At 35.7% G+C, this 27,578-nt stretch overlaps 2 protein-coding genes across 2 annotated transcripts; both read left to right on the top strand.

Annotated features, from left to right (window-relative positions):
* The first annotated feature begins 6,781 nt into the window (after window positions 1–6,781).
* Window positions 6,782–10,469, top strand: LOC140522083 (ankyrin repeat domain-containing protein 26-like). Its single transcript, XM_072637120.1, has 3 exons — window positions 6,782–6,823; window positions 7,064–7,207; window positions 9,513–10,469. The coding sequence occupies exons 1-3, from the start codon at window positions 6,782–6,784 to the stop codon at window positions 10,467–10,469; spliced, it is 1,143 nt and encodes a 380-aa protein (XP_072493221.1).
* Window positions 10,470–12,541: 2,072 nt separating this feature from the next.
* On the top strand, window positions 12,542–26,738 carry LOC140523386 (ankyrin repeat domain-containing protein 26-like). Its single transcript, XM_072638292.1, has 4 exons — window positions 12,542–12,987; window positions 16,506–17,312; window positions 19,794–19,943; window positions 26,452–26,738. Exons 1-4 carry the CDS (start codon window positions 12,739–12,741, stop codon window positions 26,566–26,568), a joined length of 1,323 nt encoding a protein of 440 aa, XP_072494393.1. The 5' UTR covers window positions 12,542–12,738; the 3' UTR covers window positions 26,569–26,738.
* The last annotated feature ends 840 nt before the right edge of the window (window positions 26,739–27,578 follow it).

Below are 27,578 nucleotides of genomic sequence, written 5' to 3'. Positions count from 1 at the left end.
CTTTCTACAACCAAACCCAATGCAACAAAGATTAGGAGGAAAGCGGAAACCTGGGAAACAATTTTTGCAACTAGCGTCTGTAATAAAGGCCTCATTTCTAAAATAGATAGAGAACTGAGTCAAATGTGCAAGAATAGAAGTCAATCCCCAGCCGATTATTGGTCAAAGGTTATGAATAGACAGTTTTCAGAGGAAGAAAGAAAAGCTATCTAGAGTGATATAAAAAAAGCTCTCAAGAAGTTTTGATTAGAGAGATGCAATTCAAACCAACTCTGAGATACCACATCACAGCCATCAGGTTGGCTAACATGACAAATTAGGAAGATGATGCATGTTGGAGAAGATGTGGGAGAGTTGGAACACTAATCTCTTGTGGGTGGAGCTGGGACCTGATCCAACCATTCTGGAGAACATTTTGGAACTATGTCCAGAGAGCTAAAAAATGTGCACAGCCCTTGACCTAGAACTACCGCTTCTAACACTGTATCCCCAAGAGATCACAAAAATGAGAAAGAGTCCCAAATGTACAAAAATGTTTATAGCAGCTCTCCTTTGGGTGGCCAAAACCTGGAACTCTACGGGATGCATATCATTTAAGGAATAGCTGAATAAAGTGTGGTACAGGAATATAATGGAATACTATTTTGCTATAAGAAATGATGAACAGGAAGATTAATGAGAGGCCTGGAAATAGTAATGTGAAAAGATTCTGAGTGAGAGGAACAGAACCAGGAGACCTTTGTACACAGCAACAACCACTATATGGGAGGAATTTTTCTGCTAGGCGTAGCACTTCATTGCAATGCAGGGATTTACATAATTTCCAGTGGTCTCTTAAGGCAAAATGCTTTCCACATGCGGGGAAAGAACTACGAAATTTCATCACATAATGAAGCAGATCATTTTCTTTTGTATTCTGTTTTGATTTGTTTTAGGATTTCTCTCATTCGTTTTAACTCTTCTATGTAACATGACCAAGGTGAAAATGTATTGAATTGGAATGTAAGTGTAGAATCTATAACAAACGGTATGCTGTCTCAGCATGGACATGGGGAGATACGGGGTTACAGGGAGGGGGGAATCTAAGATATATGGAAATGATTGTTGAATACTGAAAACAAATGATATTTTAAAAGTATACAATAATTTCAAAGCTTCAAATTCTGATTTCTTAGATATATCTCCAACATGTATATAGCTTTCTTTTTCATTAATGCTAAAATACATATGTGGAAAGGGTGTTTATATATTAATAACTTTAAATTACTAAAGGAGATGACTAAAACCATTTTTCTTTCTTGAAATAACTCTCAAAATGGCAAAAGTTTTTCCATCATGTCTTAAAAATATTTTATATAAGTTCTTTCCTATATGGATAAACAAAACGTTTAAAAAGTAGGTTTTATATTTTTATAGTTTTGAACATACACTTACCTTAATTTTAAATTTTCTCCGCCTGCTTCCCTTCCTCCCTCCCCAAGACAGTCTGCAATCAGATATAGGCTGTACATGTACTTTCCTATCAAACGTTTTTTCACATTAGTCATGGTAGTGATGGAACAACTTAGTGTTGGTTGTGAAGGTAAGAACATTTTACAATTTCCTAAAAAAATAACAGTGTTCAACAGAAACCAAAGACGTGTGTGTATACAAGAAGATACCACTGAAGTCCTAACCCATTTTCTCATAACAAAGTAGAGGTCAGCTTCATTTCTGGCAGGCCTTCACCAAAGAATCACTAAGTACCTATTGTGTGCTAAATATTCAAAGTTTAGATAAGTTTCCTCATTCAATGTGCAATCTGATAGGGAATATAGCCTACATAGATAACTCAAAAATTAATATGTATATTCATATATATATATATGTATATGTACATATACGTATATATGTGCTATATACGTGTACATATATATGCATATATATGTATGCATGTTTGAGAAGCACAGTCATATTGCTGTATGAGGTTCAGTCGGGGAAAGACTATCAACATTACAAAATAAATAACCTGTGTGTGAAGGTAGCATTTGAGTTGAGTTCTAAAGAATGAGTATGAATTCAGTAGGTAGAGATCATGGGAAAATAGGGAGATGAAATGAACATTTTCAACCATGGATACTCTGAGTAGAAAGGTATAAAAGTGACAGTGAAAAATCCAGTTTTTCTGCACAATATATACCTCTAAGAATTAAATATGGAAAGTTAGGATATTACACATTTGCAGAGGGCCTTGATTTTTTCTGTAGTCCACTCACTTAAACGTGGAACTTCAGTTTCATAACGTACAAAAAGTCATACTTCACAGGTTTGTTGTTGGGGGAGGTGTATTTTGTAAGCCTCTAAGTGCTATGTTATATAATCTGTGTTATTAATATTGGTTGGTAATAGGAGAACCATTGAAGAGATGGAACTGACTACGAGTATAAAGGTCTCAAGGAGTGAACTCTTTCATGAAAAGAATAGTCAAAATACGAAAATATTTCATAAAATGGCCCCAAATATCAAACATCTTGTAAATATTCTGCCTAGTTTTTATAATTCTTCTCTCAGCATGGCATATAGCATAGTGGACTGGACACGATGCCATGAATAGCTAGGTTCAGATTCTGCCTTTTACATGTTCCAACTGTGTGAATCTTAACAAGTCTTTTAACTTCTCTGTGCCTCAGTACCTTCTTTTCTTTGAATCGGTGAGCTAACCACTTCCCTCAGTGTCAGCTTCGCTTCTACTCCAGTGTGGCTACATCCAGCAACTGGGTTCTCTCTTGTTGCTTCACTTCAGTTCAACAGTGAATGAATATATGAAGAACTGGAAGTTACCAAGGAAAACCCAATAATCAAGTTCGTTGAAACTGTAACGACATAACGAACATTTCTAACTCTGGATTAGGTCTCAATTTGACTCCATATGTCTCTCAAGAATAAAGGGGCAGCTATTTTCTTTAGTGCTCAGAACCATTTTTGACCTTCCTCTGGTGTTTCAGGTATATTTTGTTTCAAGTTACCAGAGGTTTCGCCAATGAATAAATGAGGATGGATATTTCAATGTGTGAATATTACATACTTACTGATATTATAAATCTCTAAAGAGGAAACAGTGTTTCCATACAATTATGTAAAGCAAAACATATTTATATTTCTAAAATAATTCAGTATATTTTCATTATATAGATATTAAGTATATAATCCCTTTGATGAATCTTATTTGTCCCATCCAGAATACACCTCAAAATGTTTCCTTTTCACAAATATTTTTCTTTCATTGTGAAGAATTCTGAGCTTTGAGATTTTTTTATATCAATTAATTTGTCACTTAGAGATTGTGTTTCATTGCCTACAGTGCACACATAGAAATAGGTTATTGTCACCTTCAATGTAAATTTTTGACAACGCATTATTTTGCAATATCTGAGAATTTATACGTGGATATGATTTTGTCATTGCCAGAGTATTTGAATTCTAAGTATACTGCTACTGTTCTGCATATTTTAAAATACTTATATTTTTATTGACTTGCGTTTTTCTCTGCACAGATTTTATTAAACTTGTGAAAAATGAAGATGCAATACTTAGACATGATCGATCAGTGGTACGTAAAAAAGGACATTGTCCATTACTCACCAGGAAAGTGAGGAGTTTAGAAAAAAAGATTTGTGGACTGCGGGAAGAATTATCAGAAACAAGGCAAATGGTGTCTGACTTGGAGCGACAAAAAGCAGAATGGAAAAGAGAACTCCTTAGCACCAGGTATGGAACTCATGATTTTAAACAAATCCTTGGAAGCTTTTCTCTTACCGTTGAAGAAATGTGATAGAGGATTTGAGGTTAGGAAGGCCAAAATACCACCTCATTCAAACACTATTATTAATAAGCCCTACTTACTCATTTTTACTCTGTGGATATGAGGTAGAGATGCATTTGTAGTGAATTTTGAAAACTGTAACACAAGTAGCTGTGTTTCATTTTTTTCAACATGAAGTTAAAAATCATTTGACTAATCAATACTAATGGGAAAATGGATGTAATTTCATATGCATCCCCCTCTGCACTTTTCACCAGCGCCTTTGAAATGTATCAGAACTCGGGAATTTGGAGATAATCTTTTGTGCCAGCTCCATACAATTTATGGAATTTCTCTTCATTGAATACAAGAAGCAAAAGCATCCAAATGAATATATGATACACTTTTGATAGAATTAAAATGCCCTGGAGCAGCCTGGATAAAAAAAATGGGTTCCCCTCTGATTTTGTTGACGACTGGCAGAGGGGCAATCAGTGCCACGAAAAGACCAGAGTACCACAGGCAGGTCACCTGGAATGAATTCACAAACTCAAACATTTTTGACATCAAGGTACTTTACTTTTACTTTACTTTTCAGCAGCAAGGGTTCTTAGGGAACCTGCAACCTTAGCTGGTTTTAGTCTATAGGAAAACATGTGCCAAATATGCTAAGCAGATGACTCAAGGTGAGATTAGGCAATGGTTAAGGAGAGGTTATTTCTTAAAGGAACATGCACTTTTGGTATCTACTTGGCAGATATTTTACTCAGAGTTCATAGGGAAATAGCATAAGGAGGAGCGGCAACTGCATAGAGATGCGGTTTTAGGACTGAAACATCCCTAAGTCCACTAGTGGTCAGGACAGACTAACGGATGCCAGATTGGTCTAACGAATATCTTGTTGCACAAGAAAAATGTAAGGGAGTGTTCCTATATCTAAGTCGAGGAAACATATGATGGGTCAATGAGTAGTCAATGTCGTTCTGGCCATGTTCACAGACTGTTTAGCCAGCACAGAGCTGTTCAAACTTCTGAATTCCATTCTTGTAACTGGCTATTGTATCAGGTAAGGAGATAAGAGTTGTTGCTGTGACAGGCTGTTTTCTTGCGCTGGGGAGAAACTGCCTGAGACAATGTTTTGAGGCTAGGGAGAAATGTGATTTTGAAAGAGAAACGTGATTTTAGAATCGTGTCCAAGCACAGGCACCCAAGAACTCCATCAGTTTCTGACACATCCTGACTTTGTGAGCCTGTGCAAGTTACGTTGTTTCTCAGTGTTATAGGGACAGAAGCAGGTGAACTCAAAAGGTAGAGCACGGACCACTCTGCATCAATAGAGGGCGTTCCTTGACGGGGAGTTCCCTACATAGATCCAGTTCCCGATAAATTAATCTTCTTTTCCTTTAGAAATCCAGATGAGTATATTCAATGGTATTTCATCCTTATTTCTACTGCACTGTCATTCAAAAAGGACAATTTTCATTTAGGATTCACGGGAAGCAAGAAGAAATTGAGCAAGACACTGAAGAAAAGCTAGTTCTAAAAATGAGTCACCAGTTAAGAAAAAAAGAACGATGTGGTGAAAAAGTGGAGCTAAGACAGGAATTTCAATACCCTCTCAGAACTCTGGACCTGGAATTGAGAACAGAAACAAATCATTCGAAACAGGTAAATTGGAATTTTAAAGTCACTATTTCCATCTTTTCTTGTTAAGAAAACTTATGGGTTTCCTGGGAGTGGGGAAGTGAACATTATATTCTTTTTAATCCTGAGAAAGGACTAGGATTTTTATGTCTAGTGTGAGTAAGTTGGGTCTAATCATTTGTAGATACGTACACATGAATATAAAAAAAATATATATCCCATGCAGTAGCATTAGAATGTAAAATTGCAGTCTAAACAGCCATGAAAGAGTAAAGTGGAATTAGTATTTTTTAAAGTATGTCTCACAGTAGAGGATCACAATGGCGTAGTGAGTAGAACTAACCTGAAATCCAGAGAAACCTGGGTTCAAATGTTGCCACGGAGTTCATCTCACCTACCCCTGAGCCAAAGGTTTCAAAGTCCCCCAGATCTGTCCATAGAACTCAGTACTGGAGGATCTGTTTGACACCACTTCTCTATCCTCAACTTTGATAGCAACATAAGTTCCAGAGGATTCCTCTCCATTTTTAGAGAGAGTCTTCTTATCTGAAAATACTTTGGGTAATGCAAGTGCAAGTTCGTTCTCTTTTTCTCTTCCTTTCACTACACTTTAGCACACATCCTTCAGTCTTTCAGAAGAGTTTATTGGTCTCTAGGGTCTTTATGTTTTACTTATTTACTTGTTGATTTACTTAAAATTATTGCAGACTTTCTACATGGAGGAAATGCAAATTCTCAGTAAGTCAGAGTACTGGACTGAGCCTATTCATAACATGATGTTCAGTGAGGATTTCTGTCAAATTATACAATTAGTTACAAAATTAGGTTCATTCGTATGAGTTGGAGGAAATAGGTTTAGATAGCATTTTGCCTGAAAAGATATAAGAATCGTGGCCAGTTCTAAACTAAAGTTGATTTATTGATGTTACTTGAGAACCCAAAAGCTAGTGTAATTTTGCATCTTATTCAGAAAAGTATAGCTTCCAAAATAGAGAAGGTGAAAATCACTCTCTACTCTGAAGTGAATAAGTAGATAGGCTTATGTTGTTTAACTCATTTGTGGCTTCCACAGAATTATGCTCGCTAATAAGCAGGATGGCAAACAGGATGAGGAAGGCCCTTGAGGTCCATGACTTGTGAGGATCTGTTCAAGAAAACAGAGCTATTGATCCTTATATGTTCAAGTTTTTGAAGGAGAGTCATGTGGAAGAAGGACGAAGCTTGCTCTGCTTCAGTCTAAGGATAAGAGCTAAGAGCCATGGATAAGAGTTGCACAAATGTACATTTTTAAGATTAATGAGGAAAAAATTGCCAACAAAGAGAACCATGCACAAATCGAATGAGTTCACTTGAAATATGGTATCTATCCCCATCTGTGAAGACTTCAAGCTGAGGCTTGTAAGAGTTAGGGACTTAACCCTGGGTATGGATCGCCCTGAGGAGTGATTGAGGTTCCTTTCCAACTTTGAAATGCTTTCCTTCTTGTTGCTTTTCCTTTTCAGTAGCCTGTTTTTCTTTGAATTTTTAAAGTTTGTTTCCGTGCTTTGTCGGATTCTGTATTCCAGTTAAAGGTAAAATGTTGTTGCTGACTGTTGAAGGAAAATGATGATGAAAATTTTATGAACTTCTTGTCCGCAGGACGAAGAAGAGCTAAAGGAAACTCAAGGACCACTTTTTCCGCAGCTAAATGTTATAGCTTTGCAAAGTGGGATTCTGAATAATCCTCTTTCGAAGCACCAAGAAAACAAAACAACTGCTTCCAAAATCACTCAGACTTTTGAGGTATTTACTTTGGTCATTTTCAAATCTAACTACATATTTTGAAAGTTCAGATTTCCGTTCTTCATTTTGGGACATCTTTGTTGTCCTCAGTCCCGTCCATCTGTCTGCAACAGATAGTTCAGGACACAGCTAGTGATCAAAACCAGCACAATACTGTTTGTCTTGCTTGACCGTTTCTTTTTCTTTTAATTGAATGATCTCTCCCGAGACCCAACTGTACGTCTACTGAAAAAAGTTCCTGGTGCACAACAGTGCCTCTTCCCTTTCTGGACATAGGAAAGGGGCAGCTCATCAGTGTCACTAACCCCTAGCTTAGAGAGAGAAAGGAATGCAACTAGGTAGAAGGTGACACCTCAAACACAAACCATTTTTCTTCCTTGATTACGGGATTTCACCTGCTTGTACTTCTCAGGGAAGAGAGTGAGGGTTCTGAAATATATGCTAATAGATTGCTCTATTTCACCTTCTTGTCTCCCTCATCTTTCATTAAAGAAAAGGAATAAAAGTATTCGCCACAGAAATAAATTTCACTTAGGTTTCTGACATAAGGCTCTATCCGGGCCATGAATTCCTCCATTCGCTCACATTCATCATTGCTCAGCATGATAGAAACATAAGTTTCTCAAATGCCAAAATTAGAATTTTTCATTTTCTTCTGTTTTTCAACAGTTGTTTGAAGTAAATCATTTGGGTTGTTGGCCCTTAGTAGTCCTTTGGTGCTTGCACACTGGAGTGCTTCATTGAACTCACCTGTTACCAATTCATGCTCTCCTTCTGGCTTTTTAGCAAAGATATCGTAGAATGCAGCTTCTAAGCTATTGGACAAAACTCTGTTCACCAGTCCTGAACGGGATCCAACGTTCCTGGAGGAGTTTGGTTGTGATGGTAGTGCAATACTCATATTTTATTCTTTGGCCCCAATAATTTTTTCATCATTTCTTTCACATGTAATGGTTAAGACTAGGTTACCATCAGTAGGGGATAACATTCTAGGCCTGACTTTTCCCTTCCCTAAAATGAGAGATTTCAACTTGATAACTTCTAAAAGTTTTAAATCAATGACGCTATGAAAATGCGACAGATCCATCACAAAATCGATTATTCTTAAGACTTGTACTAAGAAATATAAGACTTATGAGTTCATTGTTCTGGAGTGAAGTTTATTGTACTAGGGCAATGAGTTTCCATTTAGGAGAAATTCTTAATATCAACTGCTGAAAGTAAATAAGCTATTGAAAAATGTGTGCTAGATTTGGAGTCTGAAGAGACCTGGATTGAGATGTTGCTGCTGATACTTTTTGAGCGTGATAATGGACAGGTTTTTCAATAATGTATCCTAACCTAAGTTCTAATCTGTAAAACGGGGAAAAGAATATAAATATTTCCCGCATCACGGTGTGGCAAGGCTTAGGTGAGAAAATGTATGGGAAGTACTTTGCTGAATACCACCAAATCCAATGTGTCACCAGGACTTTAGAGAGGCCTGGAAGGACTTATGTGAACAGATGATGAGTGACAGGAGCAGCACCAGGAAAATTTTGTATGCAGGAACAACCAGAGTGTGTGAGGAAATATTCTTGTAGATGTAGTACCTCATTGCATTGCAAGGACTTAAAAAATTCCCTTTGGCTTCTTGAAGCAAAATGCCTCCCACATGCTGAGAAAGAACTATGGAATTTGATCGCAGAATGTAGCACAGCATTGTCTTTTCTGTTACATTTTGTTTTATGGTTTCCCCCGTTCATTTTAATTCTTCTAGGGAGTATAACTAAGGTAAAAATGCACTTAATAGGAATGTATGTATAGATACAAGATACTAGATAAGATATAAGACAAGATATTGATGCTCTATGAGATCGTACACCGTGTAAGGCAGTAAGTGGAGAGAAAAGGGGAAAGGAGGTGGGGGAAAGGGAAAGGAATCTAAGATATACAGAAGTGATTGCACAACATTGAAAATGAGTAAAATAATACAACATAGAAGAGGCAGTTTGCAAATATTAAGTATTTTAATTTATGACTTATCAGGGTGGAATAGAATGGACAGAGCAAAGGAAATAAAACATAAGCTTTGTAGGCCTCAAAGTACACTCCATGTCTTTTCATTAATGAAGCACTTTTAAAATGTGTTCTTTGTGAAAACTGAGTCTGAGAGAAATGTGAAATAGGGCAAACTCCCTCATTTTAATTTTGTTTTAATAAAGTATGCTTCTTGGTACCTTGGCGTTTATTTGGAATTACTAGGTAATAATCAGCATCCATAACTTTATTTTGAATAGCACTTTTTTCTATGTATTATGTTTAGATTCCTGACAGCCATGAGAAAGAAAAATATCTGTTCCAGAAAAATCAAATCTTAGAGGATGAAAATGCCATGCTCAAACTCGAAGTAGACACACTAAAAATTAAGGATCAAGACAAAGAAAACCACATCGAAATTTTAAAGGAAAAGAATGATCACCTTCAACAGGAATTAAAGTTGAATACAGAAGCATTAAGAACAATCAGAGTCCAATACAGTGAAGAAGTAAAAGTTGTGACAGCTGAGAATGCAGGGCTGAATTCTAAATTGGAAACTGCAAAAGAAAACACAGACAGACTAGAGGGCGAAATTGAATCATACAGGTCTCGTCTGATGTCTGTTATTGACGATTATGAGCAAAGTGAGGCGTCCAAGCTAGCCCTTGAACATTCCTTTCAGGAAGCAAGAGATGAGTGGCTTCATGTACAGGACAAGTTAAACAGTGACTTGTCTAGTTTAAGAGAGAACCATGCTTTCCTTTCTGAAGAACTCTCTCAGGCTGAAAGTGGAGCCAAGAGTTTAGAAAATGAGCTAGGCCATGTCCATGAATGCCTCAGAGAAAAGACATATACTTTAGAAAACACACAGACAGAACTGAACCATGCTGAAGAGACGGCAAAGGAACTTGAAGAAACAAATCAAGTGTTAAAGGAAAAATTCAACAGATATAGTTTGGAAAATGAATCTCTGCAAGAAAGATTAGGGCAAATCCAGAGTGAAAATATGGTTCTTCAGCAAGCGCTTGAAGACACACAGAAGAAAGTCACGATGAAAGAAAAGCAACTGAGTGATGCCCAGGTACAGTTTATTGATCTCTTCAACAAACTTTATGCTGATAGTGAACAACAAGTTCTTCTAGTAGAAGAGAGCAAGAAAGTGTTAGTCAGTGAATGTAACCACTTAGGAGAAGAAATGTGTAAATATGAAATTGAGAAGGCTGAAAGAGGGTTCGGTCATTAAATGTCATACTTGGATAACGATAAAGATTTTTGAAATGAAAGTCAAAGTAATTTTAATCAAGATAATTTAGGAATTTGAATTCTCAACAGGCTGGTGAGGTTATCAACTTTCATTGGGAAAATGCTGATATGTAAGAATTGAGAATGAGAATCCATAATATGATAAATAGAACAAGTAATATCATGATTTTGAAGATAATATGATTGCAATAATAATTAAATATACTGTCATAAAACATCAGTAATTAACTTAACAAATGAAAATAATGTGACATATAAAATAATAATTTAAAAACCAAATAAAACTAAAATTAGAAAATGCTTTTGTAGATAAGATGACTCATTTTGATTGAAGAAATTCTAGAGGCCATGACATTTTGGTTTCATAAATATTTGTAGGGAAAATCTCTAGTGTATAAACACAAACAATATTTTTATTTTATTACTTTCCCTAATATTCTCTTTGAATATTGAAATGGAATAAATTAATTCCAACGCTGAAGTTTAAGAGAAGTCTTACAAAATAATGCTAGGAATAATGTAACAGTGGAAAGATAACATTTCCTTTGAGACACTTTGGAATATTCCCGTTAGACGTCTCATTAGCATTTAAACGTGCTCAACATTCTGACGAGTTTCAATTCAGATTCCTCTGAACTACTCTTTGCAACGCTAACGGCAGGATGATAGTTGTAGTGAAAATCCAGAGTCTAGACACTCCTTTTCTTTTCAATTTAGGACAGTAATTCTATTCACAAATATCATGATTCTGCATTTAGGGTTAATTGTTGGGTTACTAATATTATTTTTTATTGTGCTTCACTACCAATTTTTTTTTATCTCAGTATTTTTTATTGTTTTACTAATAATTCTTGCTCGGTGTACAAAATTGCAAGTTCTGGAATCACTACCTTTTAGTTGTTGAATAAGAACAGCTTTACACAGTCTAATAGCAGCTCTCATTTTCTGTGATTTATCATATATACAATGAGTGTCCATTGTACCATATATTGTACTGGGTAATAATTTCATCTAAACAATTTGAAAATTTTATCTTGTCATTGAATGGTAGAATTTAGTTACCATGTAAGAATTCAGTTAATTGAGGCGATTTTACTTTCTCAACTTTACATTGTCTTCTTTTAGCCTTATGTTTTCTTCAAAACAACTTACCAGACTTCAGTTAAATTTAGTTTCACAAAGTATTTCAACTTGTCTAATAGGAGAAAACATTTTGATTTCTTTTGATTTGGGGCTTCATTTGGTATTCATAATTTATGTAATAACTTGCCTGGCACTATGATGAAAGCACAGATGAATTTCTGCAGTATAACAGTCCATAAACACATGACTTTGTATCTCTGTGTGTGTATGTGCTTATACACATATGTGAATGAATGAATACATCTGTAGGTACAAAACTTTGATTTTGTAACGTGCTACGTATGCATAAGCGGGAGAACTAGCATGTTTTCCATAGTTTCCTTTTTTTTGCCGATGGACTGAAACCAGGCGTGTAATTCCTATCAGAACAGGAAAAGGAATTCTTTGAAGGCTTAGCAAAGACTCTGGAAGATGTGAACAGCAGCTAGTGACCATATGTGTGGTTCTCATTGTGGCTTTGAGCAAAGCACATCATTCACGTGAAGCGCTTTTACCAAGCCTGACATGCCTACCAGTACCTACGTTCCTTCCCCCGAGTTAAACAATGAGAGGAAGGAAAATTCAAACGTTTCTTCTAGATGTCCTCTTCTTTCTAAAGGTTGGTGCATAGAAATGAGGCAGTTAACTTTTCTGGAAAACGGAATGGGAAACCATGAATGTGTCTATCAAGTACAAAAAAGTATACATTCCTCCCCCCTCATTCCATTACCTTCCATGTGAGTCTCACCTATAATATTTTAGTCCCTAGATAACTTTTGAGGTGATACAATTATGCTCAAAAAACAGGCCATGGGAAATCAGGCTGAATGTTCTGATTTCTGACGATTTTTCTGAGCAAGTAGAAAGATCTCATTTGACCCATGCTAAATGAAGGTTGAGTAGAATAATCAAAAGAGCTTTCTCGTGTCAGGAGCCAAGTGTCAATCTTTGTCCCTAGAAACGACTAACGTGAAGACCTTGGGTAACTCAACTAACCTCTTTGGAGTTTCGTTTTTCTCATGTGCAACATGCCGGGAATTTTGTTAAATAACATCTAAGATATTTATACCACAAATCTATGAAAATTATGAATATGTTGATGAAATTCAATTGCATACAGAACTATAATGACTTTTGATTTGAATTTTGAAATGATATTTATTTCATATGAGCTAATATTGCCTTCTGAAATCAGCAATAGAAATAATTTGACATATATCTCTCAGGCCAGAGAAAGAAATCTTCAGCGAGAAGTTCCTGTTTCCAGCAACTATCAATCCATGAGAATAGTTTCACAACAAGTCACATCATTTTATCGAAGGAATTATGAAGAGGAGAAAAAACTACCGAAGCAAGTAGATGAAACCAAACGTAAAGTATGTACGCAAAAAGATCAATAATTTGTTCCTGATGAATGGAAATTGTGTTCAGTGTGACATTTCCCTTTTTCTCGTCAACAGTATAAATTTTCTGAACGCTCTGTCTGTCAATTAAGTTCAGTTAAATTAGACCTACAAACTCCACAATGTGTGCACACGAATTTTAATACTAATATTCACTCATGATGTCCTTGACAATTTGGATTATCTGTCTTTACAGAAAGAGTGAGCTGTTTTCCCAAGGACCCATAATGCCTGAATCGTTTCTATGATTCTTTATGTTTAGAAAGACCTTTACCATTATTTTCTCTTTTAATCGCGAAGCAATACTGTGAAGTAGAAATTACTTGGTTACTTACGTTGAAACTTCTCCTTGAACAACAGGAAAAGGTTGTTTCTTCACAATTTGAAAATATGTAAATTGTACCTGCAAAACGCAATTGAGAATGAGATGGATGATTTCATTAGTATCCTCTAACTTCATCGATCTTATCTCACCATGTAGATTTCTAGCTCCATACCTTCTTCACACTCTTCTTCTGGCTTCCACACAGTTACACGTCCTCATGTGCACTACCCGTCAAAAACCTATCGACTCTTTACCTCCAGCATGCTTGTGAATTGCAAAAGCATGATTCTTTTGCCATAATGCCATTGGGACTTTTCACCCATATGGGTTTCTGAATCTCCTGAAATGCACTTTTCATTTGATACGACCTCATTGGGTATTTATTGCTTTATGGTGTTCACATTTGTTAACAAAGTATTAATTCCTTGTTCTACCTCTTTTTTTCCGACTATCATAGATTTCCTTGAGGACAGGGATAATTTAGACTTCGTTATTTTCTACAGAACGTTGTTTTCAAAGCATGCTGTCAGCAAAAGTAATTGTTATTATTTTTTTTTTTTAGTACAAGTAGGAATAGTAGTAGTTCTAGTACTAGTAGCTCTAGTGATAGTAGTACTTGTAGTGGTAGCACTAGTAGTAGAAAAACAGGAACAAGGAAACTAAATGGTTTTTCTTGATTTTGGCAGGAGTTGAACGTTTACCTAAAATTAAATTTCTTCTAAGGTAATGGTTGGGCTAAAGTACTTTGAGTTTCTCTAGTCTGATTTTTCACAAAGTTTCAATTTCCCAGACGCCAAAAGTAGAAATTCAGTACAAAACTATTTTAGTTTCTATTATCATTCTTCGAAATTATTAAAAGGACAGTGCAGTTAAGTGTACAATAGCATGACAGTTAAATTCTTCTAGCCTCTTCCCTTTAATACTATCAAATACCTTTCTCCACTGTCAGTTGCTTTCCCACATTTCCATGTATTTCTGTATGCTATTCATCATGGTGGAAGGCACAACGAATAGTAAGGGAGATTTCTGAGATTCTTCTAAACGCAATTTCCCCCTAGTAGTCACCATAACTTGCAAAGTAAGTAAGTATCTCTGCCAAAGCAGGGAAAAAAAGAACTTTGGTTGATGAGATATTTCTCCACTTAGACGTATGTTGGTGGAATTAGGGATAGAAATTTGGGTCTGGGGTTAGAAAAATCTTTCTTCAAATGTGTCTGGAGATTCTATCTGTGTGATCCTAGGCAAGTCACTTAGTTTTTCTCAGTTTCCTCAGCCACAAAATGGGGATAATACTAGTACATACTTCTCAGGGTTGTTGTGAGAATCAAATGAGATCATTATTGTAAATCTCTTATGTTTATGACCTTTATTCTTGGCACATATTGGACACTTAAGAAGTGCTAGTTTCCCTGCTCCAAAAGCATAAAGACCATTGTCCATTATATACAAATAATACTGCCTCCCACATTTGGATAAACATCTCCTAATATTGGAAAAGACTTTTCTTAACCTGGCTAATTTCAGTGTACTCAGCTTAGTTAAGAAACTATTATGAATTCCAATCTCATTCTTCTGAAAATGACTTTTCTTTTCAATGTGCATGCTTGAGAAATTTCTCAAGGTGTCAGAAATGAGCACTGGAATGAAATAAGTTCTGTTTCCCAATTAACACCCCTATCACTTCTTGCCTTCATTTCCCTCACCTTCTTTCTGGAAGACTTGAATTAAAATATGAACCGTCATAAACTTTTGGCTTCAGGTTGCTCTCAAGAAACTAGGTGTGAACTGACTCCTGGAAGGTATACCAAGCAAGCAGTAACTTAGAGTCCATCGTTGGCAGCAAGACGTAGGTCATTTTATGGGCATTCTGGCCAAACTGACACCATTTCTTGTGTAATTTCCCTGATCGTGTAAGTTTTCACTATGTAAGAATTTAGTGAAATTCCAGTTCCTTCCTTCTTCAAATGTTATTTCATCAGCCAGTGAATATTATCTATGTGAACAACCCTGTGATAGATCCTGAGCAGGAGAAAAGACTGTGTGTCAGACGTGCGCTGTCTCCTTGAAGAATTTTCACTCTCTGTGGAAGTCAACACAAAATAGAGAAACTTCATTTATAACAAACGGTAGAATTTAAACAACTACGAAGTGAACGATTTTCCAGTAAGCATTTATAAAAGGGAGGTATCACTAAAGTTGGACATTAGAGCAGATGGTATTGATCCATTCATGTTTTACCTAATGCAAACATTACTTGATGCAATTTGGTTGAGTTAGCAGCCCTACTGGAAGAAAAATTGCTGAATACCTACCTATTGTATATCTATATCTATCTATTTGTCTGTCTCTCTGTCTATCTATCTATCATCTATCTATCTATCTATCTATCTATATTTACATGTACATTTATATTTACATATTTATTTATATTGATATATTTGTTCCTGTGTGGATGCGTACATGTACACACAAAAATATACATGTACACATACGTAGATACACGCATATATATATATGTGTGTGTGTGTTTTTACGGATATGTGTCTGAAGTTTGTTAAAACTCTGCATCTACGGGTGACTTTTCCAAGATTTTGTGTTCTGCTTCATTCCATTGCCATCCAGATGGCTTTCGACAAATGATTTTCTGTCTTTAGGCTTCTGGTTCTTGCTTTGTAAAATGATGTACTAACTCATCAGTAGTGTCCCTTTTTGCTCGAACAATCGAGAGTTTGACGTGCGTGAATTGCACTTCTGTTACACAATTGGCAATACGAAGGAACATAAATATTTCCCTCATAAGGGTGGTGCAAATTTTAGGTGAGATGATGTACTGAAAGTCCTTTCCAAAAGCCTTGACATGTCTCAGATAGAATCATCAGTGTGAGTCAGAATGTATGGAGAAAAGGAAACCAAATCTACTGAAAGACAAATAACTTTGTGAGTTCAAAAATGGTGTCCAAATCTTCTGGTTGATGAAGCAGTTTTCAGTCGTATGCTTTCGGCAAATTGATAGAAATGGGAAAGAGGTGAAACTCCCTCAGTTAACTTTTTCTCTAAATACACTATGCTTCTTGGCCCCTTGGCGTTTCCTTTGAATTTTGAAGGAAATATCAGAATAAGTCGTTTTATTTTGAATAACACTTTCTTTTCTTTTTCTTATGTTTAGGTTCCTGTTAGGAATGTAAAGGAAGAATATTTGCAGGAGAAAAAGGACATCATACAGCATGAAGTTGCCATGCAGAAAGTGGAATTAAAAACAGTAAAAATTAAGGATCAGCGAACCAGAAAGCACCACACAGAAGAAACTGAAGCTTTGAAAGAGAAGAATGAGGAGCTTCAACAGGAATTACAGTGGAATAGAGAAGCATTAAGAAAAATCCGATTTCAATACAGTGGCCAAGTAAAGGTTCTGAAAGCTGAGAATGCAGCGCTAAACTCTCAATTGGAGAATGCAAAAGAAAACACAGAGAGACTAGAGAGCGAAATTGAATCATACAGGTCTCTTCTGATGTCTGTTATTGACGATTATGAGCAAAGTGAGGCGTCCAAGCTAGCCCTTGAACATTCCTTTCAGGAAGCAAGAGATGAGTGGCTTCATGCACAGGACAAGATAAACAGTGACTTGTCTATTTTAAGAGAGACCCATGCTTTCCTTTCTGAAGAACTCTGTAAGGCTGAAAGTGGAGCCAAGAGTTTAGAAAATGAGCTAGACCATGTCCATGAATGCCTCAGAGAAAAGACATATACTTTAGAAAACACACAGAGAGAACTGAACCATGCAGAAGAGAAGGCAAAGGAACTTGAAGAAACAAATCAAGTGTTAAAGGAAAACGTCAACAGAAACACTTTGGAAAATGAATCTCTCCAAGAAAGATTAGGCCAAATCCAGAGTGAAATTATGGTGCTGCAGCAAGAGCTTGAAGACACAAAGAAGAAAATCATATTTCATGAAAAGCAAATTCGTGATGCCCAGGTGCAATTTATTGATCTCTTCAATAAAGTTTATGCTGATAATGATAAAAAAGCTCTTATAGTAGAAGAGAGTAATAAAGTATTAGTTAATGCGTGAATGGAACCAGTTAAGAGAGCAAACGTGGAAATATGAAAATGAGAAGGCCGCAAGAGGGTTTGCTCTTGAAGTATTTTATTTGGATAAGTTTTAGTCTTTTTGAAATGAAATTCTAGTTAATTTTTATCAAAATATCTTGGGAATTTGAATATTCGACAGACTGGTGATGCTATTATCTTTCATTGTACAAATTCTGATATATAAAAATTGAGAGTGAGAATCCATCATATGATAAACAGAACAAGTAATATAATAATTTTTAAGATCAAATGAATATAAAAAGGAAAATAAAATGTACTGTAATGCAATATAAGTAATAAAGCAAACAATCGAAAGCAATTTTAAATATAAAAATAATAGTATAAAAGATAAAAGTATAAAAATAATTTACAAATTCTTCTTTTAGGTAACGATACATTTTGCTTCAAGAAATTATGTAGTCCATGACATTTGGCTTAGTAAATATTTGTATAGGAAATCTCCAGTGTCTAAATAAAGATAAATTTTTATTTCATTAATTTTTCTATTATTTCATTTGAATGGTGAAATATAACAAATTTTTTCAAATGCTCCAACTTAAGAAAAGTCTTCCAACATAATGCTAGGAACAATATTACAGTTGAAGTATGAAATCTCTTTTGAGATAACTGTGCAGTATTCCCTTTACGAGTTTCATTAAAGTTTAAACATACTCATCTGTATAACTAGTTTCAATTTAGACACTTTTGAACTAATTTTTGAAACATTAACGATTGGATTCTATTTGTAGTGAAATTCCGTAGTCTTGCCACTACTTTTCTTTGAAATTTAGGACAGTGCTTCTATTCAGAAACATTATGATTCTTCATTAAGCGTTAATTTTTCAGTTACTAATCTTATTTTTTAATTGTGCTCCACTATTTTTTCATCTCTGCTTTTTTTTTTTATGGTTGTACTAAGAATTCTTGCTCAGTTTCCAAAACTGCTGGTTCTGGAATCACTCATTTTAGTTCCTTAATATGAATAATTTATACAGTCTAATAGCAGATCTCATTATCTGTGATTTTTCGTATATGCAATGAGGGTCAATTCTACCATGTATTGTCAAAATTCAAAATTTTATCTAGTCATTCCATAATAGAATATAGTTTACTTGTAGAAATTCAGTGAATTGTGCCAATTTTACTTTCTGAACTTTACATTGTCTTCTTTTAGCCTTAAGTTTTCTTCAAAAAATTTGACGAGACTCTACTAAAATTTACTTTTACAAAGTACTTCATCTTGTCTAATTAGAAAAAAACATTTGGCTTCTTTTGATTTTTGGCTTCATTTGGTTTTCATAATTTATGCAATAATTCCCCTTGCTCTCTAGTGAAAGAGGAGAGGAGTTGCTGCAGTATATCATTTTACACACATACGATTGTGTTTTTCTGTGTGGATATCTACATATACATATATGTGAACGGATGAATATGTCTGTATGTCCAAAACTCTGTACTTCTAACATGCTATGTACACATAGCATGGAGAACTAGCATATTTTCCATAGTTTCCTCTTTTTTCTCCATTCACTGAAACCAGGAGTGTAACTCCTATCTGAACAGAGGAAGCAACTTCCTTGAAGGCTTAGCAAAGACTGTTGAAGATGTGAATAGTACCTAGCGGCCGTATTTGTTGTTGACATTTTGGCTTTGGGTATGTGAAGTGCTTTTACCAAGCCTGATAAGCATATCAATGCCTATGTTCATTCTCCAGCGTAAACCATGAGAGGAAAGAAAGCACAACCTTTTCTTGTAGATGTCTTTCTTCTACGGACTGGCACACAGAAATAAGGTAGTTAAATTTTCCGAAAAATGGAATGGGAAACCTTTAAGTTTTCTACCAAGAACAAAAAAGTGTACATTCTTCCCTCCTCTTTCCTTTACTTTGCATGGGAATTTCATGTAAAATGTTTTAGTGCCTAGATAGCTTTGGAGGTGGTCTCATTCTTGTCAATTAAGACGTAATGGGGAAAGCAGGCTGACTGTACTGATTTCTGAGGAAGTAGAAAGATCTCATTTGCTCCATGCTAAATGAAAGTTGAGTGGTATAATCCAAATAACTTTGCTGTCTCAGGAGCCATGTTTCAATCCTTTTATCTCTAAACGTCTACCTTTAGGACCTTGGTTACTCATTTAACCTCTTTGGAGTTTAGTTTTTCTCACCTGCAAAATGAGGTTGTTTTCTTAATGCCTAAGAGATTTCTGTCTTTCAATCTTTGATAATTATGAAAATACTGAAGAAATTAAGTTGCATGCAAAATTATATAGACTTTTGATTTGAATTTTAAAATTATATTTATTTTATATGAGCTAATGTTGCTTTATGAAATCAGTAATATTAGTAATTTGGACATATTTCTATCAGGCTAAAGTAAGAAATCTTCAGCGAGAACCTCCTTTTTCCTGCAATTATCAGTCCCTGACAGGAGTTTCACAACAAGTCACATCATTTAAGGAAATTGATTATGAAGAGAAGGAAAAACTACAGAAGGAAGTGGATGAAACCAAAAGTCAAGTACGTATGCAAAAAGATCAGTAATTTGTTCTGGAAACAAATGAGTGGAAAGTATATTCAGTGTGACATTTCACATTTTTAAGCAATATATTTAGTTTTAGTATTCTACAATCACTACGACAAAACTTAGATTTTTTTCCCTCCCCAAGAGGCATACAATTCTATATAGGATCTACATATACATTCCTACTGAGTATATTTTCACTATAGTCATGCTGTGTAGAGGAACTAAAATAAATGGGAGAAATCATATAACAAATGAAAATATAATACACACACACACACACACTCACACACACACAGAAATGATCTGTTAAATTCTGCGATTGAATTCCATAGTTCTTTCCCTGCATGTGGAAAGCATTTTGCCTTAGGATATCATTGGGATTTTTTTTTTCTATGAATATCGAAGTCTACCAGAAAAAGTTCTTGCACACTTTAGTGGTTGCTGTGCACAAATTTCTCCTGGTGCTGCTCCTCTTGCTCAGCATCAAACCATGTAAATATGTCCAGGCTTCTCTGAAGTCATCTTGCTCTTCTTTTCTTATAGTGCAATATTCCATTACATTCATATACCATAATGTCTTCAGCCATTCCCCAATTGATGGGCATCGCCTTGATTTCCAGTTTTTGGCCACTACAAAGAGTGATGCTATAAATGCTTTTGTACATGTAGGGCCCTTTCTCACTTTTATTATCTCTTGGGGATACAGTCATATTGCTGTATATTGCTGGGTGAAGGGGTATGCACATTTTTGTAGCCCTTTCAGCATAGTTCCAAAGCGCTCTCCAGAATGGTTGGATGAGCTCACAGCTCCACAAACAATGAATTAGTGTTCCAACTCTCCCACATCCTCTCCAACATTTATCATTTTCCTGTTCTGTCATGTTTGCCAGTCTAATAGGTGTGTTGTGGTACCTCAGAGTTGTTTTGATTTGCATGTCTCTAATCAAAAGTGGTCAAGAGCATTTCTTCTATGATTATAGGTATCTTTAATTTCTTCCTCTGAAAATTGTTTGTTCATATCCTTTTACCATTTATCAATTGGGGAATGACTTGTATTCTGGTACATTTGACTAACTTCTCTATATACTGTATCAATGAGGCCTTTAACCCCAACATTAACTGTAAAAATTCTTTCCCAATGTACTACATCCCTCTGAATCTTGATTGCATTGGGTCTGCTTGTGCAAAAACTTTTCAGTTTAGTGCAATCACAATTATTCACCTTTCCCTTCATAATGCTTACTGTCTTTCCTTTAGTCAAAAACTCTTTCCTTCTCCATAAATCTGATAAATACACTATTCCTTCCTCCTTCACTTTGTCCGTGATATCAATCTTTATCCCTAGATCAGGTACCCATTCATTCTTGTGCATGGTGTCATGAATTGGTCTATGTTTAGTTTCCACCACATTGTTATCCAGTTTTCCCCGCAATTTTCTCGAACAGTGAGTTCTTATCCCAGAAGGTAGGGGTGCTTGAGTTTATCAACCCAGAGGCTGCTATATTCATTGCCTGCTATCTCTTGAGTAACTAGCCCATTCCACTTCTCTACCCTTCTCTTTCATAGCTACTACCAAGTGGTTTGGGGAAATGCTGCTTTATCATTTTACCAGTTTTGTCAATTTTCTGAGCACTGTGCTTGTAATTTCCATTGATTTACAGTTACACCTACAACTCCCACAATCTGTATACATAAATTTTAATACTTATATTCACTCTTTCTGTGGTTGACCATTTGGTTTATCTGTCCTTATGCAAAGAGCGAGGTGTTCGTCCCAGGAGCAATAATAGCTCAATCATTTCTATCATACTTGATTTTTAGAAACACCTTGACCTTCATTTTCTCATTTAATCCCCCAAACAGCACTGTCAAGTACAAATTCTTTGTTTCTTTCTGTTCAAACTACTCCTTGAATAACAAGAAAATGTTATTTCTTCACATTTTGTACATATAGAAATTGTACATGGAAAGGATAAATTGGAGTTGAAGTAATTAGATGGATGCTTTCATTAATATTCCCTAACTTAATCAATCTGATCTCACCCTGTGGATTTCCACCTCCATACCTCCATCTTGTTTAGTTACTCTTCTTGTTTAGTTACACTTCCTCATCTGTGCTACCTATTCAAAACCTTTCTACTCTTCACATTCAAGATGTTTTTGAATTACAAAAGTATGATTCTTTTCTCATAATGCTTTTTGGGCTTTTCACCCCTGTTGATTCCTGAATCTCCTCAAATTCACTTTTCATCTGATACCACAAAATCTGGTATTTAATTACAGATAGATTGTCCTATGGTGATCGCATTTCTTATCAAACTATCAATTGCTTTATCTCATTGTTTTTTACCCAATTATAATGGAGTTCCTTGAGGACAGGGAGTATTCATGCTTCCTTATTTTCCATAAAAATTCCTTTTCCCAGGATGTTGGCAGTAGAGTAATTGTTATTATTGTAGTAGCAAAAGTAGTAGTAGTAGTTGTAATAGATTTGGTAGTAGTACTTCTAGTAGAAGTAGTAGTGGTACTGGTAATAATAGTAGTATTACTAGTGGAAGAACAAGAAGGACAAAACTCTATATTCATTTCTTGGCTTTGCCTAGGTTGAAAATGTAGTGAAAATGAAAATTGGCTCAAGGTGATATTTGGACGAAAGCACCTTGAGTTTGTCTATTCTGGTTTTTTATATATTTTCGATTTCCCAGAGCCTCCAATGGCCACATATAAATTCAGTAAAAAAAAAAATTATTGTTGTTATTACTATTAAAAATTATTACAGTGAAGGGGACGTTACACATAGAATACCAACACAGTCAAATTCCCCTAACGGGTTTCCATTATTACTGTCAAGTGCCTTTCTCCTTTTTCATTTGCTTTCCCATAGTTATATGTAGTTGTGTGTGCTATTCATCATAATGCCTGCCAAAAAGTATAGAAGTGGATATTTCTGACATTCCTCAAACATATTTTCAAACTAGTACACATCATAAGTGGTAAAGCAAGGGAAATCTAAGCCAAAGTGATCAAAAAGAGAATTTTGTATGATGAGATGTTTCTAAACTTGAAGGGGATTGGCAGCAATTATGGATAAAATCTTGAGCCTGGGCTGAGAAAGATCTGATTATAGATATAGCCTCAGATGCTCTCTGTGTGATCTTAGGCAAGTCACTTAATCTTTTCAGTATTCTCAAACATGAAATGGGGTTGATAATAGCACCTACCTCCCAGGGTTGTTGTGAGAATCAAATGAGATCATAATTGCAAATCACTCAACTTTATGGCCTTTGTTCCTTGCACACATTAAACACTGAATAAATGCTAGTTTCGCTACACTGAAAACAAAAGACCATTGTCATTTTCATACAAATGACCACTGCCTCTCACATTTTCATATCCACCTCCTAATTTTCCAAAAGTGTTCTTTTAACCTAATTAATTTCCGTATACTTCCCTTAGCTATGAAATTATTACAAGGTCCAATCTCATTCTTAGAAAAACTTCTTTACTCTGGCATTTGACGCTTGAGACATTTTTCTAGGTTTCAGAAACCAGTATGAAAGTGAAACAACTTTTTTTTTTTCCTCAATTAACTCCCCTATCCCTCATTCTCTTCATTTCTCTCACATTATTTGTGGAACACATCCATTAAAATATTACCCTTCCAAACCTTTTGGTTTTAGGCTGCAGTCCAGAAACTAGGTGTGGACGGTGCCCTTGAAAGTAACGTAAGGAAGAAACATGTTAGAGTCCCTCTTTGTCCGTACGAATTGCCTCATGTAATTGGTATTAAGGGCAAACTAGCACCCATTTCTAGTCTAATTTCCCAGATCATCCAAGTTTTCGCTCTGTAAAAATTCAGTCAAATTACAATTTCTTCCTTGTTCAAAATTTACCTCATCAACTAGTGAATATTCATTATGTGAATTCCACTATGAGAGGTTCTGAGCAGGTAGCAAAAGCTACGTGTAAGACATGTACTCTCTCCTTGAAGAATTTTCAGTCTCTCTAGCATACCAATGCCAAATAGAGGAATTTCATGTTTAATACAACGTAGCATATAAACAACTACTAAGTGAATGGTAAACGTAAGTATTTACGAAAAGGAGAGATCACTAGAGGTGGAGGTTAGAGCAGATGGCATTATCCACTCCTATTCTTAACACAAGAAGTTCCCAGTGCAAATTTGCTGAGGCAGCAACTCTAGTGGAAAAAATATTGCCAAATATCTGAATTTTATATATGCGTACACACATCTACACATCTGTACATATGTATGTAAATTATTGATAGCATATATAGGAGGGTGAACTTTCAAAATTTTGTGTCCTGGCTCAGCCTCTTGGCATACAACTTGTTTTTATGAATGTTTTTCTCTCTCAAACCTTGGATTCTTCATTTATAAAAAATCTTTACTTACTCATGACTTGTCCATTTTTGCTCTGTTTATAGTTCTAAATGAGTATAGTGCAGTTGATTATCCTGAAAATATTTAGTGAATTCCTGCTAGGACCCTATACAATATATCACCAGTAGACACCGAAATAATAAAGAACTAAAATGAGAGGTGATTCTCAATGTAGGCACTAACCCGAATAGCATTCTCACTGAATGCTGCAGACAAAAATCTTAAAGAATGCAGTGAAGGCAAGGATCATTGCAGCAAAATAGTAAGGAAAGCATTGAAGAAAAGTGAGAACTTTGAGTTGCCTTCGAGATTTGGGAAGGGATCAGCAGGATAGGAGATAAATGGAGTCCAATAGGCAAAGAAAGTGATGGATCAGTAGGATAGGGAGCGATAGGAAAATACAAAAAGCATAGGAGTGTGAGGAGGGGAACCGTAAAACAATTAGAATTAAAAGTTGGAAAAATGTGATGAAGTGAGAGATAAGAGAAAAAAAGACGGAGAATTTAAGCCTCAATCTCATAGCCCATAGAAGTTCCTGTACATGTTGCTGAGTAAGGCAGTAACATGATCTCAACGATGTTTGATAGTACTTGGCTTAGCATTTTGTAGGAAAGATTGGTGTGGGGGCAAAATTAGAACAGAAAGACCCTGTAGCCCTTTTGTTTTTAATTAAACTGTAGCCCTTTTGTTTTTAATTAAACTCTATCCAACTGATTTAACACCATTGTGATTGCTTCCTCCTTTGTAAAATGAGAAGGTGGGATTGAATGCTCACCTCCCTCACTGTTTGATCCTCGGCTTGAAGTCATGATCCAGGACCAAAGGGGTCTCCATGAGATAGAAGAGGAAAGAGAAACAGGGTGAAAGGATAATTTATAGGGAAAAGAAATTACCAATCACAGAAGAGAAAGAGGATCTATGTTTCAGTGAAATCAGGGACTAAGAAGAAAAGTTTTTGGATACCAGTATGACTTCTACCTCTTGAGAATGCAGTTGTAGTAGACTAGTAAGGAGGGAATAACTGATTTTATGACAATGAAGAAAGGCACTATGTTTTAGGAATAGAGATCTTGCCTCAGACGTAAGCATAGGTTGAAATCCCAATGTTGACATAAATGGCTTCATGAACCTGGGCCAGTTTTGTATAATTTTGGTGCCCTAAGTTATTCAGTAAGACTCTGAGAGTTGCAGATTCTAAGATCTCGGTTGAGGGCAGGGCCTATTTGTACTGATACGTTATGAACGTTATGACTGGGAATTTCCTATACCAATTAAGTCACAGATAAATAGAAAATAAATAAGGGGAGAGTTACAGACAAATACATGAATGAAATGGGAATAGGAAATGAAGAAATTGCAGCTGTGGTAATCATTCATTGGAGAAATGTGGAAGCAAAGAGGAGAAATAGGAGTGAGTCTACAATACAATCATGCAGTATTCACCACAATGAGCAGGCTTCTGTCTTCCTTTGCAAGAGAGTAAAGAGCACCTGGCTCATAATCGGGAACAACAGATAACCACTCAAGGAGAAAAAGAAAACGTCAATTTACTCACGTTGCATCTCACTTATTTCAGTACAGAGAGATTAGCAGAACTGTTTTACACCCTTACTTACAAAGACATACATTGTTATTTCAACATAGGAATGATTGGAACATGGGTCAGGTGTGCCAACGCAAAGGGGAAGTGGAGCTGAACGGATAATTATCATGGGCTCTAGAGAAATAGGAAAGGCCAATGTTCCTCCAAGGTGTGGTGTGTTGGGAAACTTGGCCCACTTTCTATTCATTCCTATTCCTTTCAACCATTCCTAAATTTATGAATATTGTTAGTAAAAGCAATACCTATATTGAATCAAATCAGAACTTTCATAGATTTAAATTTCAAAAGAAAAGAAATAGTTTGTAGTGAAATCACGGGAAATGTATGTCATGTCAAGGAAGATCAATCATTTTCAAATCTTTCCATATTTGTTTTGGTTCAACAATCTATGCTTAAATTGATATTTACAATTGGAGCTAGAGTTAATGAAGAGAATCCCTTTGAGAAATGCCAGTTCAATTGTGATATTTTTCATTGTAAAATTTTTTTAAAGCTTCGTATTGAAAGGGAAAAATTCACGAGACTCAATGAGTGGAAGCAATGTCTGGAAGATTCTCTAGAACGACAAATGAAGAGAAATGATGAATTAGAGGAAGATTTAAATCGGTAAGACCCCTTTTGGCAGGCCTTTCAAAGGAAACATAAAGTAAGCAAGGACTTCACTATTTTGTTAAATACTGAGTACAAATTCATTTTGTATATTAACACTTATAGAATTCCACCATGGATGATTCTAAGTGAACAAAGGGTTTTTTTTTTTTCACTTTCATTTTCTTCACTAACTTACCGCTGACAAATAAACCTTCTGTCCTGCATCTCTGGAGCTATAGTAAAATGCTGCATAGCACCTGTACCTGAAAGTATGTTTGGTGGAATGATACTATACAGCATTTGACAGTTGCTTGTTCAGTATACTATTTCTGGACACAAATGCTTCTCTATGGTAAATCTCTATGTTTTCCATCCTAATTTATTTCCTTCATTATTTACCTAATTTGTTCAATTGTCATTCAGTCAAAAAGTATTACCAAACATCGTTTCTATATAAAATACTGTGCTGGTCCTGGACTGGCAGGGGTCGATTACTAATGTGCAGTCCCTGCTTTGACAGTGAGTGATTGTAGGCTATTCAAAGAGGTAATGTAGGGACCCAAATAAGCTGTGCAAATGAGAATGTATTAAGTGCTTTAAAATGGTCGAAATGAAATGCAGTCAGAAACTGAAGGAGTAAAATGCCTCTTCTAATTTTGTGGGATCAGCCAAACTAAGTTAAGTATATGACTTTTGAGCTAGACCCCACAGCATTTCTTGACCTGGGATATAAGGCTCTTCATGATGTGCCAGGAGCGTGCCTTTTCTCTCTTCAATTATATTATTCTGTCTTCTACACTTTACACTCCTGTTCAACTGGGCTATTCTCTGTGCTTCAAAACATGCCCTGGGCTTTCCCAAATCTGTCCTGTGCCTGTGATATTTACCCATGGTATCTACACTCATCCTCACCCAAATGCAGTTCCTCACTGGGGCCTACTCTGATCTCTGTACTTGATAATGAATGACCTTCCCCATCTGAGTTCACATTGAAATTTCCATTACACTCGCCTAAAGCTCTTACACGTG

This window comes from Notamacropus eugenii, chromosome 2 (assembly GCF_028372415.1).
Source record: "Notamacropus eugenii isolate mMacEug1 chromosome 2, mMacEug1.pri_v2, whole genome shotgun sequence".
NCBI classification, from domain to species: Eukaryota; Metazoa; Chordata; class Mammalia; order Diprotodontia; family Macropodidae; genus Notamacropus; species Notamacropus eugenii.
The sequence above is the reverse complement of the archived record's forward strand: the minus strand, read 5'-3'. Positions and strand labels throughout refer to the sequence as shown.

Bases quoted from the DNA above. Each gene is read 5' to 3' on its own strand.
- LOC140523386 (XM_072638292.1), top strand. From the start codon at position 12,739: ATGACTTTTGATTTGAATTTTGAAATGATATTTATTTCATATGAGCTA. The intron at 12,988-16,505 runs GTATGTACGCAA...TCTTATGTTTAG, and splicing joins TAGATGAAACCAAACGTAAA to GTTCCTGTTAGGAATGTAAA. The intron at 17,313-19,793 runs GTGCAATTTATT...TATTTCTATCAG, and splicing joins AGCAAATTCGTGATGCCCAG to GCTAAAGTAAGAAATCTTCA.
- LOC140522083 (XM_072637120.1), top strand. From the start codon at position 6,782: ATGGTATCTATCCCCATCTGTGAAGACTTCAAGCTGAGGCTT. The intron at 6,824-7,063 runs GTAAGAGTTAGG...TCTTGTCCGCAG, and splicing joins AAGACTTCAAGCTGAGGCTT to GACGAAGAAGAGCTAAAGGA. The intron at 7,208-9,512 runs GTATTTACTTTG...TATTATGTTTAG, and splicing joins AAATCACTCAGACTTTTGAG to ATTCCTGACAGCCATGAGAA.